We start from the raw sequence: 17,707 nt of genomic DNA, 5'->3' as shown, positions 1-17,707 counted from the left end.
CACACAAAGAAAATTGGCCTCTGAGATCCAGCTGCACCACCACGCTCAGTTAGTTCCAGGCTCGGGGATATCTCTTTCCCCTGATCCTCTCCATTTTTTCCTGTTCTTTTTCTCTTTCTTGTAATGCAAGCAAATACAGTGTGTATCTTGGCTCCAATATGCCTGGGCACGGAGTAGACCCGCTGATGGCAGAGAAAAGGGGGCCGAGGGCAAAGAGTAAAGTTGCCCTTGGCCCTTTAAATCTCCATGGGCGCGCCGCTTGGTCTGTGCAGCTCTGAGGACTGGGGAAGGCATGTCACATTCCGGGCAGTGCCAAGGGCTGGTTTCCCCCAGTCCTGCCCCTTCCTGGAGCGCAGAGCCAGCCCCTCCCACCTTGTCCAGGGGTTAGGGTTGCCAGATGTCCGGTATTGACCCGGACAGTCGGTATTTTTGCCTCCTGTCCAGTAAAAAAAATTTCAGAAAATACCGGACACTTAAAATGTCTGGTATTTTTTAATATTTTTCCCGGCCAGGAGGCAAAAATCCCGGGTGCTTACTTGGTTCCACAGGGGAGCTGTCTGGCCCGGAGCAGGAAGACAGGATGGGGGACAGCTGCCAGCAGCCTGTTAGGGCCAAAAAGCCTCAAAGGCATTTCTTAAAGGGGCTGTGCTGGGTTTTTATTATTATTATTATTGCTTAATAATGCTTAGGATCCTTTTTCTCTCTCTCTTTTTTTTTGCTCAACAACTTTGGCCTCCTCCCTTTTTTCTAAACAGAATTTTTTTCCCCTGTGTTTTTTTTTTGGGAGGGGAGGAGGTTCGGTATTTTTGGTTAACCATTTGGCAACCCTACCAGGGCCCATGGAGGGGTCAGCTCCCCTGTCCCCAGTGAACTCCCCCTTAGTACAGCAGCCTCCCATGACAGAGTCTGCTCTGCCAGCTCTGTGCTGCCTCCACGATGGACCACTATGTCGGCACCCTGGCGTGGAGGCTACCTTGTGCCACTACAGCACCCACCATCACCAGAATGCTGGTGGGATCTAGACAGCAAAGGATTCCTCCTGTACAGTCACTGCTACATGCTGGGCCATGGGGAGCAGCCGGGATGGACTTACATCAGGCTGGTCTCTGGTTGCCGGAAAACAAGCAGACACCTGGCAACTCTACTTGTGCTGAGTACAACTCAGCTGAACCAGAAAACAAGAGCTCTTTTTATTAAAGTGTCATTTCCCATAACACTATTTCTCCCTCACATCCCCCTTTTTTTGGACCAGTTCACTATGGCTACATCTACACTGGCATGATTTTCCGGAAATGCTTTTAACGGAAAAGTTTTCCGTTAAAAGCATGTTTGGAAAAGCACGTCTAGATTGGCAGGACGCTTTTCTGCAAAAGCACTTTTTGCGGAAAAGCGTCCGTGGCCAATCTAGACGCGCTTTTCCACAAAAAAGCCCCAATCGCCATTTTCGCAATCGGGGCTTTTTTGCGGAAAACAAATCTCTGCTGTCTACACTGGCCCTTTTGCGCAAAAGTTTTTCGGAAAAAGAATTTTGCCCGAACGGGAACAGCATAGTATTTTCGTAAAAGCACTGACAATCTTACATGAGATCGTCAGTGCTTTTGCGGAAATTCAAGCGGCCAGTATAGACAGCTGGCAAGTTTTTCTGGAAAAGCGGCTGCTTTTCCGGAAAAAGTGGCCAGTCTAGACACAGCCTATGTGTAACTGGAAAGGAAAGTTTTCACTCTGTTGTCTGTGAGCTGTCCCCTTAAATATATTGGCGTCCCCTTGCCTACTGCATGGGTAGCTGCTGTTTTGAATTTAGTCCAGATGATGAATGTGACAGAGGGCAGGACTGTGTTCTTTCTCTCCTGGGAGATTTATGACTGTTCTTTCTTTTATTCTACCTTTTGTTCTTTGTTTGAGAGAAATGCTGCCTGTGTGACCAGGGCGTGACAGGCAGGAGTGCAGGTGACAAACAGGAATAAATATTCATTGACTCCACTAGCTGTACTGTTGCAATCTAGGCCAAGAAATACATGCCTTGAATTCTTTTATATGAGCAAACATAACTGTTTGGAACTAGTTTCTCTGAATGATATTCACAAGCCAAATATAGCTATGGAGGCTGATAGGGGGTCAGCCCAAACTAGAACATCGGATCTGACCAACTTTGAAGAAGTTTGGCTGTAGCTGCGTATCCCAACAGTATGATTCTCATACGTGTGTGTATGTGCTAAGAATGATCATTATAACACCACTCATTTCATGGCACAAGCGATGGTGCTTTTGCTAAGGGTGTACTGTAAAATGAAAACCGGGCACGCAGCCTTACAAGTTTAAAAAATAACACACTATCAACTCGTTTTGACCTAACAGGTTATATTGGGTCTTGACCCTTGCTGCTGGTGTCAATGGGATTGCGATGATGTTAGATTGTCTGCTCTGTAGGGTGGGGTCTGACACTTATTCCATGTTTGAACTTATACAATGGAGCCCTGATTCTGATTCGGGGCCTGTCGGCACTTTGGACGTACAGTCAGTCAGTGCAGAATTGGATTCCACGCAGAGGCCACTGGTGAGGGGAAACTTGGGGGGCCACTGGCCACCCTTCCCTGCTCCTGCTCTTCCCTCTCCCCATCTCCTCCCCATCCTTGCTCCACCCCCACCCCTTCCCCCAACGGAGGCAGCCCGGGGGACTAGAAGGGCCAGAGGCCAGTGCTGGCTGCAGGGGTCCATCCCCCGCACACTCACCAGCAGTGATGGGGGAAGTGGAGCAACATGGCTCCAGCTTGCTCTGCTCCTCTGGCCATGTTGCTCCGCTTCCCACAGGTGAGTGGGGGCTGGGTCCTGCCCCTGTGCTGGAGGGGTGCACTGGGAGAGCAGAGTGAGCTGGGGCTGACTTGCTCTGCATCCCCCGCCACTGTTGGTGAGTGCCGGGGGGCGGAGTCCTGCTGTGGGCACCAGTCTCCCCCTCCCCTTTAGCCCTCCCACTGGCTGCTGGCCTGTCCCTCCCTCCCACAGCATCTGGGGGCACACGGCCTCTTGTGCCCACCACATGTCACCCATGGATGAAATTCAGCCCTGCGCAGAGCCTCAGCGCAAAGCTCATCAGTCACTTAATTTGCATTTAAGCCCAGGCAGAGCAGAGGTCTGGTGCTTGTGAAACGCTGGCAGAGTCCAGTCATCCAAGGGTGGGATGGAACCTGGGGCTTCCAGGGTTTAGTGTATGAGCCTCCACCAGAGGAGCTAAAAGCCACGTGTGTCTGAGCTGAGGCCGGGTCAGACTTGTCAAGCTCAGCATGGTGTAGGGCAGGGGTGGGCAATAATGTTTTGCTGGGGGCCGCTTCAGAAATTTTTGAAGTGGCCAGAGCCTCACCCAACGGGGCAGGGCCTCAAGCAGAAGGGGCAGGACCAGGATACTTCCCTGCTTCCCCACCCACAGACCATGACCGGTCTGTGGGTGGGGGATCCCCTTTGCCCCGCCCCCGGTTTTCCTAGGCATCCATGCCCCTGGCAGTGGGAGGAGACTTCGCATGCTCCCCCTTCTGCCCCCAGGCCAAGGCCAGGAGCCTGTGGTGCTTCTAAGTGCCACACTCCTTGCAGGGCAGGGTGGAAGAAACTTTGCATGCTCCCCACCCCAGGCCCTAATTGGGCTGAGGACAGGGGAGCAGCAGGGCCTCTGCAGGCTGGATCAACTCACTTGGCAGGCCTGATTTAGCCATTGGAGGCCCTTTTACCCACTCCTGGTCTAGGGGGTGCCATGGAGGGGGCAGAGCAGTGCACCAAACAGGATAGGTTGCCAGTAGCACTGGAACTATTTTTAGAGTGGGGGTCCTGATGTGCACCCCAGAACCTTTTTGCACCCATCACTGCCCCAGGCTGGGGTCACACCTAGAGTTGCACAATCTCCAGTAATGGCATCTGGTCCAGGATAGTTGGATACCCTGCCACAGCTAGAGGTGGCTGCAGAGCCCTGGGCTGGCAGCAGGACCTGGCGTGGCAGTGCAGCTTCTAGGTCCAGTGGCCTGGCCTCCACAGATGGTAGGCAGGCAGCAGGATCTCAAGCAGAAGCTGGCAGGGCCAGTGGGACCCGGGAGGGGCTGCCTGGATGCTGGAACTCAGGGCTGGTGGGAACCCGGAGGGGCCACTTGGAGGCCAGGACATTGGGCTGGTGGAGCGGGTAAGGGGTCTGTCCTTGGGGCATGAGATAGCCAGGGTGATAATTGTGGCTGATAATTTAACGCAACCAGACTAACTTTGAATTTGCAGTGAAATGCGCAATAGCTCAGAGGCCCAGCATCCCAATTCGCCATTGCTTTGCTGCAACACCCGCGATGAGCCTGCCGTGTTGTTCAAAGATGCTCTCCGGCACGCTTTGTCATTTCAGAAAGTTTCTTCCTCTCCCTTTTTCATTTCCTGGCCATGTCCCTTCATGAGTCATGACTTGATTCTTTCGCCTCAGTGTGATGCAGCAGCCAAGACATTTTTAAAGCCTGGATTTTTCTCAAAGGTTCAGATGATGAAAGTCTGGTTTTTCAGCACAGCTAGCCCAGTCGGGTCCCTTTGATGTTACAGAATAGAATTGTAGCAGCCTGACATGAAGCGTTTTTCAGGAAATAGCCCAACAGCAAGGAAATGTCTCAAAGGCAGAAGGAAAGAAACTTGGTTTTGGGAGAATAACAACTGTGAGATCCTCTTTGCAAGCTACCTGAAAATCAGGCAGGGCCCAACACAGGACAATGGGAGCAGGGCTCCAGGCCCAGACGGTGGATAGTGAATACTCATAGGGTTGCCAGTTGTCCGGTATTGACCCAGACAGTACTGTATTTTCGCCCACTGTCCAGTAAAAAAAATCAGAAAATACCAGACACCTAAAATGTCCGGTATTTTCTGATTCTTTTCCCAGGCAGGAGGTGAAAATACTGGACACCTGGCAACCCTATGACACAACCCAGCCCCCGGGCCCCTACCTCCAGACTCCCTGCTTACCAGGTTCCACAGGGAAGCTGCGTTTTGGCTTAATAAATAAAATAAAATGGCCACCAGAAAAAAGCCTAAAGACCAAGGGTCATAGTGCCTTCCCTGGGTCATAGTGCTCAACCGCTCCCCTGTTCCTATCCCTATTCTAACTCTGCACTCACTCTTAAAGGGGCCATGTTGTTTTAATGCATAATGCGTTAAATGCAGATTTTAGGGCTTTAAAATCTGATAGAATGGAGCGTATGATTTAAAATTTAGGACTTAACCTCCCTGGCTCTACATTTTTGCTTTAATTTTCCTTCATCATTTTTGCTTCTTTCCCAGGGATCTTGGAAGGAGAAAAGCTCCTCTTCCCATCTCATTTTGCTTTTCATCATTGTTACCACTGGATAAATAACTGGGGGTATGTCTACACTACCACCCTAGTTCGAACTAGGGTGGTTAATGTAGGCAACCGGAATTGCAAATGAAGCCCGGGATTTGAATTTCCCGGGTTTCATTTGCATGTTGCCGGGCGCTGCCATTCCTATTCCGAACTACCTGTACTCCTCGTGGAACAAGGTGTAAAGGTAGTTCGGAATAGGAAGCCAAATCCGAACTACCTAGTCCATGCCGCGTGTAGCCACGGGCGCAGAGTCCGAACTAGCCGGCATTTAAAAATGGTGGCGCCCGGCAACATGCAAATGAAACCCGGGAAATTCAAATCCCGGGCTTCATTTGCAACTCCGGTTGCCTACATTAACCACCCTAGTTCGAACTAGGGTGGTAGTGTAGACATACCCTAGGTTAGAATGGCTGTCCCAAGGTCATCACTAAGGGCAAATGCTAGATCCAATGCAAAGCTCCAGTGAACACTGGAAAGGTGTCCAGAGGATACAGAAAACTCCCCTGAAAGCTATTGAGAGTCAGTTCCTTCCTCCAACCTCCTCCAGCTAGTCATAGGAATTATAATGAAATTATGCCCTCCTCCCACTATCTGAGTGCACTGATCCATCCCCCTGGCTACACAAACTTAAGGGAATATTGATGAACTTGGTTAAATCTGGAGCAACCCCAACTTCTCAGAGAACATCGGAAACCTTTGGCTTCCTCAGCTTCCAGAGGATGCCAGCCAGCAAAGTAGACACGATGGTTTCAAACGATCCACATAGCCAACCAGCCTGCTTAGCCATCTAACAGACATTTCCACTGCCCTCCAGCCTTAGAACACAGACCACAACTTCTCACTGCCAATTTGCCACGTGGAAATTGCTCAGTAGCTTCCTCTGCCACACACAGCCCTGGGCACTCTGCCTGGAGTGCTCATTTGCTAGCATGCTTTGAGAGGCTGGTTGGCAGGTCTGTGTTGTGCTGTGGGTGAGAGGAACGTGGGGCATGGGGAAGATGACAGAACTTTGGGAGAAATAAGCAGGATTATGCCGAGAGGTTTAGGAGCCAGAATTTGGTAAACTTGGGTTGTAACACTGTAGGATCGAAAAGAGTGAAAAATTGAGCCTGTGGTGGTCCTTACCTAACCGCATCCCAAAAGAGATAACGAATATGTAACAGCTAGGCTGGGTCCAGACTGTCACATCCTGATTCAAACATCTCCATCTCCAATGCTGCCTTGTTGAAACAACGACATTAATATGCAGCGGGAACTGTGTTTATGCAGCCATGGACAGTCCTGCCCCAGAAACACACCTTGAACGGTGACAGGTGCCTGTCCAGCTATTCTGTGTTCCCCAGCTTACAAAGGGAAGAAGGTATCAATTAGATCAGTAGCAACTCCCAGGCTATTAATACACATTTCTCATGTAGTACATTCTGATCCCCTTTACATTTCTAGCCTCAATAAACAAGTAAGGTGCCTCTACACTGCACCTGGAGTTCGAAATAAGCTACACAAGTTGAGCTATGTAAATTGCATAGCTTCTTTCAAATTACTTTTGCAATAGCTTCTTTCAAAATTGGGCGCTGTCTACACAGCACTTATTTCAAAATAAATCACTGTTCCAAAATGCCCCTTACTCCTCGTGGAGTTTACAGGAATGTTGGAATAATGAGCCCGTTGTATTTCAAAATAACAGGTGCACTCAAAAGATGCGGCATAGCTACTTCAGAACACCTCTGGTATCTCAAAATAGTGCTGCAGTGTAGCCGTAGCCGTAGAATCCATCACACTAATAATTCATGAAGTGTTCACTCACTTTACCCGTCAGTCCATCAGTGCATTTCCTTGGCACCATGAGAAATATTCTGTCTAGTTTGTTTGATACAGACAGGACACCAGCAAAAGGAATTTCCTCCTTGCAGAGCAAACTGTATTCAGACTTGTTTCTGAATTTAGATTTCCTAATTTCATTGTAAAGAAACCAGACTTTTACACAGCACCAGGCTGTTCTCAATACTGCATGGAAAAATCATATTTTATAACAAAGTGTAAAGGAGAAGGTGAAAGCTGATCACAGAGTTAATCAAGCATTGGTTGAGCCCAAGCAGTTATTTTGATCCGAAGGAAAAACATCACTACCATTTTATCCAGACGGGGTGGGGGATGAGGTGAGAGATGAACGTTCATGACAACAGCACCAAGGGGAGTCAATCTTTTCCCTTTATTCAGCACTGGTGAGGCCACATCTGGAGTATTGTGTCCAGTTCTGGGCCTCCCACTACAGAAAGGATGTGGATGCATTGCAGAGGATCCAGCAGAGGGCAACCAAAATGATTAGGGGGCTGGAGCACAAGACCTACGAGGAGAAGCTGAAGGATTTGGGCTTATTTAGTCTGCAGAAGAGAAGAGCGAGGGGGGATTTTATAGCATCCTCAACTTCCTAAAGGGAGTTTCCAAAGAGGATGGAGAGAGGCTGTTCTCAGTAGTGACGGTTGGCAGAACAAGGAGCAATGATCTAAAGTTACAGTGGGGGAGTTTTAGGTTGGATATTAGGAAAAACTATTTCACGAGGAGGGTGGTGAAGCACTGGAATGGGTTACCTAGGGAGGTGGTGGAATCTCCATCCCTACAGGTTTTTAAGTCCCGGTTTGACAAAGCCCTGGCTGGGATGATTTAGTTGGGATTGGTCCTGCTTTGGGCAGGAGGCTGGATTCGATGACCTCCTGAGGTCTCTTCCAACCTTAGGATTCTATGATTCTATGATTTATGATTCTAACAGCAGCAAGGGGAGTGCATCTCTCTGCAAGTCCTTGGCTTAAAGAAACAATGATCAGTTTCAATCAAGATCATTACAAAGGGTGAAATGTGCCCATGTGCAAAGGGCAGCACAAGACCGATGCATTATTCAAGCCTCATTTTAACCCTCAAAATGAAGAGTAATTGGGTTTTAGCACAACACTGGTAACCCTCTCTGCAGAGAGGAATTTTACCCAAAGTAACCTCCTGGGTGGTTTTTGTTGTTGCAAGTGGGGGAGGGGGGAATAATCCCACAGGAGAATGCACAGGTATTGTTGGGAGGTATATGAAAATACTATGATGTGAAGTTGAAGGCTTCCATTTAAGAAGCTGATTTATTTTTATAGGTTATAGTGAAAAATACATGAAAAATACCCCAAACAGACAGCCCTGAAGACTGAAGTGCTGTTGTTATTTACAGAACATGTCTATTGCAGGCTTTCCCACCCAGACTCACTCATGTGTCTCAAACCTGCTCTGATGGGATAAAGAGGAGAGCATAGCTCAGTCCACAAACCCATTCCACTCTTGCCTTCTTTCTGAGGTCAGCACTAATGCTATATTTTGGGGTTGTGCCAGCAAGGCCCCTCTGCTATTGGAGAACCAGACACAATAGAATAAATGGACACAAATCAAACATTAAGAATGGCAACATTCAAAAACCAGTGTGGGAGCACCTTACCTTCCCTGGACACACAGCATATGTCTAGACTACATGCCTCTGTCACTAGAGGCATGTAGATTAGGCTACCCGGCACAGGAAAATGAAGCGGTGATTTAAATAATCACCACTTCATTTAAATTAAAATGGGTGCCGCGCTGAGACGATCAGCTGTTTGTCGGCTCAGTGCGCTAGTCTGGGCACTCCACGGTCGACATCAAAGGCATTTGTCGACCGCCCTGGTAAACCTCGTCCCACGAGGCATAGTGGGGCAGTCGACAAATGCCTCTGATGTCGACCGCAGAGCATCCAGACTAGTGCACTGAGACGACAAACAGCTGATCGTCTCAGCGCGGCAGCCATTTTAATTTAAATGAAGCGGTGATTATTTAAATTGCCACTTCATTTCCTATGCCGGGTAGCCTAATCTACATGCCTCTGTTGCCAGAGGCATGTAGTCTAGACATACCCACAGTTACTGACTTGCAAGTTGCCATTCTTAGGCCAAAAAAAGTCAAAAAAAGGCTGTAGCACAAAACTGCTGAGCTGGAATTCATATGCGAACTTGACACCATCAGAAAGGGTCTGAATAGAGACATGGAATGGCTCTCTGATTACAATAAGTAATTCCCCCTTCAGATACTCTCTCCTCATCACTATTGTGGGTGAGCCACATCTACCCTGACTTAATAAGCACTAGTGTTATACTCCCATCCCCATATTCTTGCCTTTCCTTCATGTCAAGCATCTGAGGAAGTGAGCTGTAATTCAACAAAGCTTGTGCCCTAATACATTTGTTAGTCTTTAAGGTGCCACCAGAATCCTTGTTTCTGTTGACACTTGTCCAGATACCCCCCAAACTTATTTTGTATCGGTTGTGTAATAACAATCAACCAGAGATACCAACTTTTAGTTACTGCCTTCCTGGCCCGAATGCAAACTTAGAAACTTAACGGTGATCCTCAGACAAATCCCGCCATGTCTGGGTCCCAGCTGTAATCAGGCAAAGGGTTGAGTGGTGCTCTTCTCACCGCCTTTGTTTTTTTCTTTGCAGGTCTCCATGAACTTCAGTGCTCCCTGCCTGTGGAAAACAGAAGAATCTTTCTGGATGAATTATCCGAGGTCAGCTTTAGTGAATGCAAATTTAGCTTGTCGTTAACGGACCTTTTTATCATCATCTTCTCTGGAGTGGCGGTCTCCATCGCTGCCATTTTGTCCAGCTTCCTCTTGGCGGCACTGGTGCACTGCTTCCAGAGATGCGCTCCTAGTAAAGACGATGACGACGATGAAGACGACAGTGAGGACTGAACTTTTCCCTGTATTTAAATGTCCCTTGTGGATCAATTGCTGGATCCACAGCCAATGTCAAAGAAGAAGAAAGAAAAGTGAACGTAGATCTCTCAGCCCAGGGTCTGTTTCTGTGAAGCTCAATCGAACATTGCATTAAAAGTCAGGGTGGGGGTAGGAGAGGAATAAAGAGGGGAAGGATATCAAAAGAAACCCCTGTGTTTGAACAAGATTGTCCTCATGATAGCCCATAATAGATTGTTCTAATTGCACGCTAAAAATGACACACTATAAGCAGCCTAGGTATAGAGCTTTCCATTGGAAATACAGAAACAATTTCAGGCTGTCTCCTTCCTCTCCCTGGGAAGGGGGAGAGTCAGACAACCTAACCCCACTTCCCAAGTGACAAAATTCAAATTTAAAATGGTTCACAGAGCTATAAAAAACATTCTCGGAAGTTTCACGTTTTCTTGACACACAGTCTCTCTGTCAATTCCTCCTGCAAGTCCACGGCCCATATCATGAGGCACATTCAAGCAAAGAAATATTTTAAATAAGCCAATAGTGTTCTAGATCTCAACAACAACAAAACCCCTCTCAAGCATTTGCTGCAGTCCAGAAATTTCCTGCAGCCCAGCACACGTTGGTCAGGGTATAAATAATGATAGATTTTCTCTTCCGTTTCAGGTGCAATGAAGCAAAGACAACCCTTTGCTCTATAATGCTGGGTACCAGGATCTTTATCTTAGTGTATGGCTCAAATCCTGGGACAATATTGTCCATCCCGGGCCACTTGCACAACTTCACTGTACTGATATACGCTGGTGCATTCATTCTGCTTCAATGTAAACAGAGCTTCTTGACCCCCAAGTTCATGATGATGAGACCTGAGCATGAAGCAAAATGCTGCATTTGAAAACCCCCAATGTTGGAGTGATTTCTCCTGAGTTGGCATTTTTAAATGGGTTCCCCTTGGATGAACTGGGAAAACCCCAGGCTCAGGGCATTTGCAGTCAGGGTCACTTCAAGGCCATGCCTGGTAAGAGGTGGGTTCCGAGTAGGAGCGTACAGAGTTCCCATTCTGAAACAGAAAACAAGCCACTAAAACGCTCATACTTAGTGCGATGATTTACTCTCGGGAAGTGGAGAAATAATTGGATCTGGATTTCGATTACCCACAATACTGGGGAGTTTGTCCTGGAGGTTTTCACTCGGCCCTGTCTTAAGATGAGGCCAAGGGTAAAACAGGGCTCTGAACCGGGGTTCAGATCACAAATCCCCATGTGCATTTAGTCGCTGATGCACGGCAGGACTCAAATATGTGCCGAAGCCCCTGTGATTTCAGCAGGATTGAGGCACATGCTTTACGTGCTGTCCTGACTAAGGATGGTTTGATGAATCAGGGGGTGCTCATAGGAGAGATGGCTTCTTGCCCCCTGCCTAGCAGAGAACAGTCATCCCAACAGCTTTGTCACTGGATAGGAGGACTGTGTTGCATTTTCATGAGGCAGGAATTGCTGGGGAGTTTGTTCGGACAAACAGAGGCCTGGGCTTCCTCCTTTTCTTGTGGTGCTCGATCCCCACTCAGACCCAGCTCCCACCCCTATTCTACCCCTTTGCATAAAACCCTTCCCCAACCTGCCCCTTCTCCTGAGTGTGTCCCATCCCTGCTCCTCCTCCCAGTGCCTCCTGCACACAGTGGAACAGTTGTTGCCAGTGCATAGGAGCTGCTGGAACGGGGGTGGGGAAGTTGATTGGCAGGGCTGCTAGTGGACAGGAAGTGTGGGAGAGGGGGGAGGAGCTGGCTGCCGGTAGAGGGTAAGCACCCACTAATTTTTTTCACAGAGTGAGGATTTCTGCAAACAAATCATTGATATTGAATAAATAGACATAATGAAACATGTCACTGTCATGCATGGAACTGGGATGAGAGATCAGAAGGAGAACTGAGGCTCGTCTCCTACTCTTGCTCTGGCAGCGTGACATAACCACGGAAAATTATTGGCCAATAAGGCCCTGGTCTTGCAAGCAGATGCAGGAAGGCCGATCCTTGCGTCCATGCACCTCTTACTGACTTCAGTTGAACTTCAAAAAGGAGCAGGAGTCTACTTGCAGAATCTGGCTCTTAATTATTGTTTTGAAATGCTAAGGGCTACATTCCACTCATGGTTACACTGGTACCAATCCAGAATTACACCAGTGAAATCAATGGAGTTAATCCAGATTGGCATCAGTGTAAACAAGCGGAATCTGGCTGTAGGATATATCAATTCTGGCTGTACTATAGATCTTGTAAAAACTTGATTTCCTCTATACAAGGGCAGATATTTTTGTTAAAAAGATAAACGAACATTTATTATAGGAGATTTTTGGAATAGTGCTGGACAGTTTTTTTGGACAAGTATATTTTTAAAAAATTTGTCATGGAAATATTTTTTTAAAAGTGTGCATACTTGAAAATATTATTTAAAAAGCTGCAAAGACTGAAAATAGTACCAAAAAAAGTCAAAAACAAACAAAAAAAAGTAAAAGCAAGCCAAGAATTATGCTCTGTGGTAGAAGACTCGGATGTAACCATCGCATCTAATTACTGTAAAAACCGGTATTGTCTCTGTAAAACTTTTTTTTGCTATGATATTGCTTTGCACAATTAATGTAGATTGATTTTATGGCAATCACCCAAATCCCTTGTATCTATAGTGTATGCTCATTGCTCAGGCAGATGGGAGTGAAAATTAATTTGCCTATTTGACAGGTCATCATGGGTCAGTGGATAGGGAACAAGACTGGGACTCAAACGACCTGTACTTGGTTTCCAACTCTACCATGGGCCTATTGTGTGACCTTTGGCAGGTCACTTTCCATCTCTGTGCCTCAATTTCCCTTTCAGTACAAGGGGGATTAATACTTTCTTATCTTTACGAAGTGCTCTGAGATCTGTGGGTGAAAAGCATTCTGTTGGAGCTAAGTATTATTATTACATAAGCTGGAGCACAAAGATATCTAGTAGGTCTAATTCTGATTTTACATCAGTATAATTCCATTGATCTCTATGGAGTTAACTTCTTATGTACACCACAGCAAGATCCGAATAAAGCCTAATGTAATTCAGTTTGTCATTGCACCCTCTCTCTCCAGCTTCTTCAGTGTGATGCAATGCTACAGTGATACTCATGAGACTACTCTTTCTGGAAATACCCTGGAACACAATTAAATGGTTCAGTCAAAGGATATGCTGCATCCATGCTCTTTTACTCTATTCTCTTTCAAGAAACTGAAATGACATGATTTTCACTATGTAGTGCCATGGTTACAAATAACACAAATATATTTCTAATGAATACATTGCTGCTGTTGTGTATTTGTATCTGAGAATGAAATCCTTCCCCTGCATACAAACCCCTAATTCTGTTTTTACTAAAAAGATACTTTCTACAATGTGATTGAAAATACACAGCTCCTTTGCCTGACTCACCTAGTGAATGGAAAAGGTTCCATTTGCACTATACACCGATATGTTATACATAGTTTTATAATTTATGCTAGATAAAGCTAGATAGATTCATGGAGGATAGGTCCATCTAGGGCTAATAACCAGGATCGGAAGGAAAGGTGTCCCTAGCTTCTGTTTCTCTGGAAAAGGGAGACAAGGGAGGATTACCTGTCGTGATCTCTCCCTCTGGGGCATCTGACAGGATGCGGGGCTAGATGGACCTTTGGTCTGACCCAGTATGGCTGTTCTTATGTTCTTAATAAGAGTTGGGCAAAGAGTTTTTAGAGAAATCTAAACTAAGGGGAATACTTTTCTGCTTTCAAGTTTTATTATGGCTCCAAAACTTGGGCCAGATTCACCAAATGGTTTGTTCTGGCAAATTTTCAAGTAAACCTTTACTAGGTTATGGGGAGAAATGTAAAAAGACTTAAAAAGACTGGGACTTTTCAGCTTAGAAAATAGGAGACTAGGGGGGAATATGATCGAGGTCTATAGAATCATGACTGGTATGGAGAAAGTGAATAAGGAAAAGTTATTTACACAATATAAGAACTAGGCGTCACCAAATGAAATTAATAGGCAGCAGGTTTAAAACGAACAAAAGGAAGTTTTTCTTCACTCAGTGCACAGTCAACCCTGTGGAACTCCTTGCCAAAGGATGCGGTGAAGACTAGGACTTTAACAGGGTTCAAACAAGAGCTAGATCAATTCATGGAGGTTAGGTCCATCAATGGCTATTAGCCAGGATGGATAGGAATGGTGTCCCTAGCCTCTGTCTGTCTGTAAATGGGTGACAAGAGAGGGATCATGTGAGGATTACCTGTCGTGTTCCCTCCCTCTGGAGCAACTGGTATTGGCCACTGTTGGCAGGGCAGGCAGAATACTGGGCTAGATGGACCATTGGTCTAACCCAGCATGGCCATTCTTATGTTAAATCTTATGGGGATAATCTTGTTTTCCTGTTTGTGCAGTGCCTAGCTTAGCAGGATCCTTGTCCATGATGCACTCACGGTAGGATCAAGCACCCTCTAGCTCATCCCTGACAGATGTTTGTCTAACCTGTCCTTAAAAATCTCCAGTGTGGAGATTCTACCACTTCCCTGGGCAATTTATTCCAGTGTTTAACCATCTTGACTATTAAGGATGTTTTTCCTAATGTCCAGCCTAAACCTCCCTTGCTGCAGTTTAAGCCCATTGCTTTTTGTCCTGTCCTCAGAGATCATTTTAACAATACAATTCTAGGGAGACATTTATGGTTTTGCTTCAATGTCATGAGAAGCACAGCAATTTTGAGTGCTTTTTTACCTAAACTAGGCAAGACTCTGGCTATTTTGATGGGGTTCTGATTTGAAATTCCAGGTTCATTCTAACTTGTTATAGATGGCTTTGCAAAATAAAGATCTGAATTTAGAATGCTTCCAGGCTTAGGACTGCTGGCATTTGAAGATTTTGGTTCCACCCATTGCAAAGATAGAAGTCTTTTGATTAGGGTCTAAATGCTCCTTGAAACTCAGGGGATGAGACCCAAGCCAAGCTGAAACCCAGAATAGTTTGCAAACCCATTGCCAACTGAATGGTGGAGTTTGGCAAAGTTCTGTTTATAACAGTCGCAGTCTCGTGTTTAAATGACTTTTGCAAAATATGTTATCTTCAAGATCAGAGCACTTCATTATAGAATGCTGCTGAATAATATGTCGTACATCAGTATTATACTCAACTTGGAATCATTTTTGAATTGTGTACATGAGCACTCAAGTGCCATTAAAATGGATTTCAATCATTTTTACTTGTTATTTAATGTATCGGAACTTAGATTTATTTCTCACTGGGTTGTTTATTATTGTTATTTAAGATCAGTAGTGAAAGGAATGTTGGTCTTGAGCAATGTTCCCTCTCATCTTTACCACCCATGTGAGGATTTTTCAACCCATGTGCAGAATAAAATTTGTTTGTGCATCGAGGCATGTGTGAATGTGCACCACCAGTAGGGAAAAAAGACACTAGCTGTGAGTACTCTGCTAATCAGCTGCGTAGCATTTGAATCTCTCCTGAGTGGCTTACATGGTCTGGAGCTAAAGCACTAGGCTGGAATAGCAAAGACCTGGGTTCAGCTCTGCCACATGCTTCACAGTGAGCAAATCAATTACTCTCTCTGTGCCTTGGGTCTCCACTTATAAAATGCAGGTCATCAAATTTCCTTGGTTGTTCTTGTTTGTGTAGACCATGAACTTGGAGCCGGGACTATCTATTAGTGTGTGTTTGTACTGTGCCTGGCACATTGGGACCCCTACTTCAATTGGGCGCTGCGATAATATTAATAGTAATAATAATAACAATAACTCTCGGCTTTCACGGGTGAGGCCCAAAGGGAGGCCTTATCCCCAGTGCTGCATGCAATAGCAATGCTCCTGCTGGCATGGTTGCTCCATGAGACCTATTGTGGGTACCATATCAGCAAAGAAAGGGTAGCACCCAGTTAACTATTCGTTATACATGGATGATCTGAATCTACAGGTTGGACCTCCCTAGTCTGGTACCCTCAGGACCTGTGCGGTCCCAAAGGAGGGTTTTTGCCGGACCAGGGGAGGTAAAGCCTCAGGTTCTCCCAGGGCTCCCCTCCTGGCCACTAGCTCAGCCTGTGTGCTGCTCTCAGCCACACGGACTCATTTCCTGGCTGGTGGGGCTCCCAACCCCCGACTGGCAGAGCTCCACTTCCAGCCGGTGGGGCTGCCTGCCCTTGGGTGGTGGAGCTTCACTCACAGGCACTGGGGATCCTCACTGGGCTCCCTGCTCTCTGACTGGCCTGCTGCCATCCCAACTGAGCTCCCAGCCACTGGCAACCTCTGAGGCTGAGGTTCTCTGATCCAGCAACATCTGTGGTCCAGCCAAACCACAGATGTTGCCGAACCAGAGATCCTGGACCAGAGAGTTTCAGCTTGTATATGGACAATCCCAAAAGGAGATGCAGAAACTGACAATGTGGCTGATGTATTTGGTGAAGACATAAAGCTAGGAGCTAACCTGGTTAAACACGCATCCACTTCTGTAAAGAAGGGCAAACTGGTACACAGGGGCAGATGACCGTTTTGCGGGGCCCCGGGCAGCATAATTCTGCGGGTCCCCCCTTTGCCACGGTGCATGCACAGTGACACCATGCGCATGCACAGCAGCGCCATGGCACATGTGCGGGGCTTTCTGAAGCGCGGGGCCTGGAGCGGCCGCCCCATTCGCCCTGCCCTATATCCACCCCTGCTGGTACACATGGATGGCAAACAAGCTAACGAAGGTGCTATCAAAGATATATCTCAGCATAATCTCTACAAATACTTCGGAATCAGGGAACTGTGTGAGTTATGACGTCAGGCAGTCAAAGAAGAAGTGAGGGGGGAAAATAGTCCAGCCAAATAAGAACCACTCTAAGGACAAAACTCAACTAGAAAAAGTTGATCTGAGCCTGTAGCATTTGGATGATATCGCTATGGGCATGATCAAATAGAATCAAGGAGAGAAGAAAAGAAATTGATGTCCAACCAAGAAAGCTCCTGGCAATGCATAAAGTAATGAGTATCAGTCAAGATGTGGACAGGATGAATATCTAACACTGTGATGAAAGAAAAGGTCTGCTACCTCTGGAAGAACCAAGGGACGATGAAGAGCATAATACACGAATATACGGAGCCAGCCAGCCAAAGTATAAGATCATCTGGTCAGTACAACAAGTGATGACAGTGCATCCCAGCCCAAGACTGCACAAAAGAAAGGAGAAAACAAATTGCCAAAGACTCAAAAAACGTCCACGGAGATCAGTGCACAGACAGTGGTGGAGAGAGAGCAAACCCATTAGTGATCCAAAATGATCGTGCTCGTAGGAGGAGGGAGTCAGAGAACCTCATCGCGAGTGCACAAGAGCAGTCCCTTCAGCTTAATGACATTCTAAACAAAAGTAATTGACAGCGCTGCTCCCTGCACTGCGGAATGTGTTCGGGAAAGGAAGAGATGGTGGAGCCAGAGCCGAGAGCCTGTAAGAGCCTGGCTGGGAGAGAATATCTGAACAGACACAATGAGGTCACCCAATGTCTGCAGTGGAGTGTCTGTGGCAAGTACACATTTAAATGAACCATGCAGTGTTATGACCACC

The 17,707-nt window shown here is 46.6% G+C and overlaps 1 protein-coding gene across 1 annotated transcript in view; it reads left to right on the top strand.

Moving 5' to 3' along the window:
- The window catches only part of LRRC38 (leucine rich repeat containing 38), a 36,948-nt gene extending 23,531 nt beyond the window's left edge, over positions 1-13,417 (top strand). The window contains exon 2 of the mRNA XM_006127899.4: positions 9,844-13,417. Within this exon, the coding sequence (XP_006127961.3) occupies positions 9,844-10,097 (254 nt within the window). The 3' untranslated portion in view covers positions 10,098-13,417. The remainder of the gene's footprint in view (positions 1-9,843) is intronic.
- Positions 13,418-17,707: the final 4,290 nt, after the last annotated feature.

This window comes from Pelodiscus sinensis, chromosome 23 (assembly GCF_049634645.1).
Source record: "Pelodiscus sinensis isolate JC-2024 chromosome 23, ASM4963464v1, whole genome shotgun sequence".
Classification (NCBI taxonomy): Eukaryota; Metazoa; Chordata; order Testudines; family Trionychidae; genus Pelodiscus; species Pelodiscus sinensis.
This window is presented reverse-complemented; position numbering and strand designations above follow the sequence as displayed.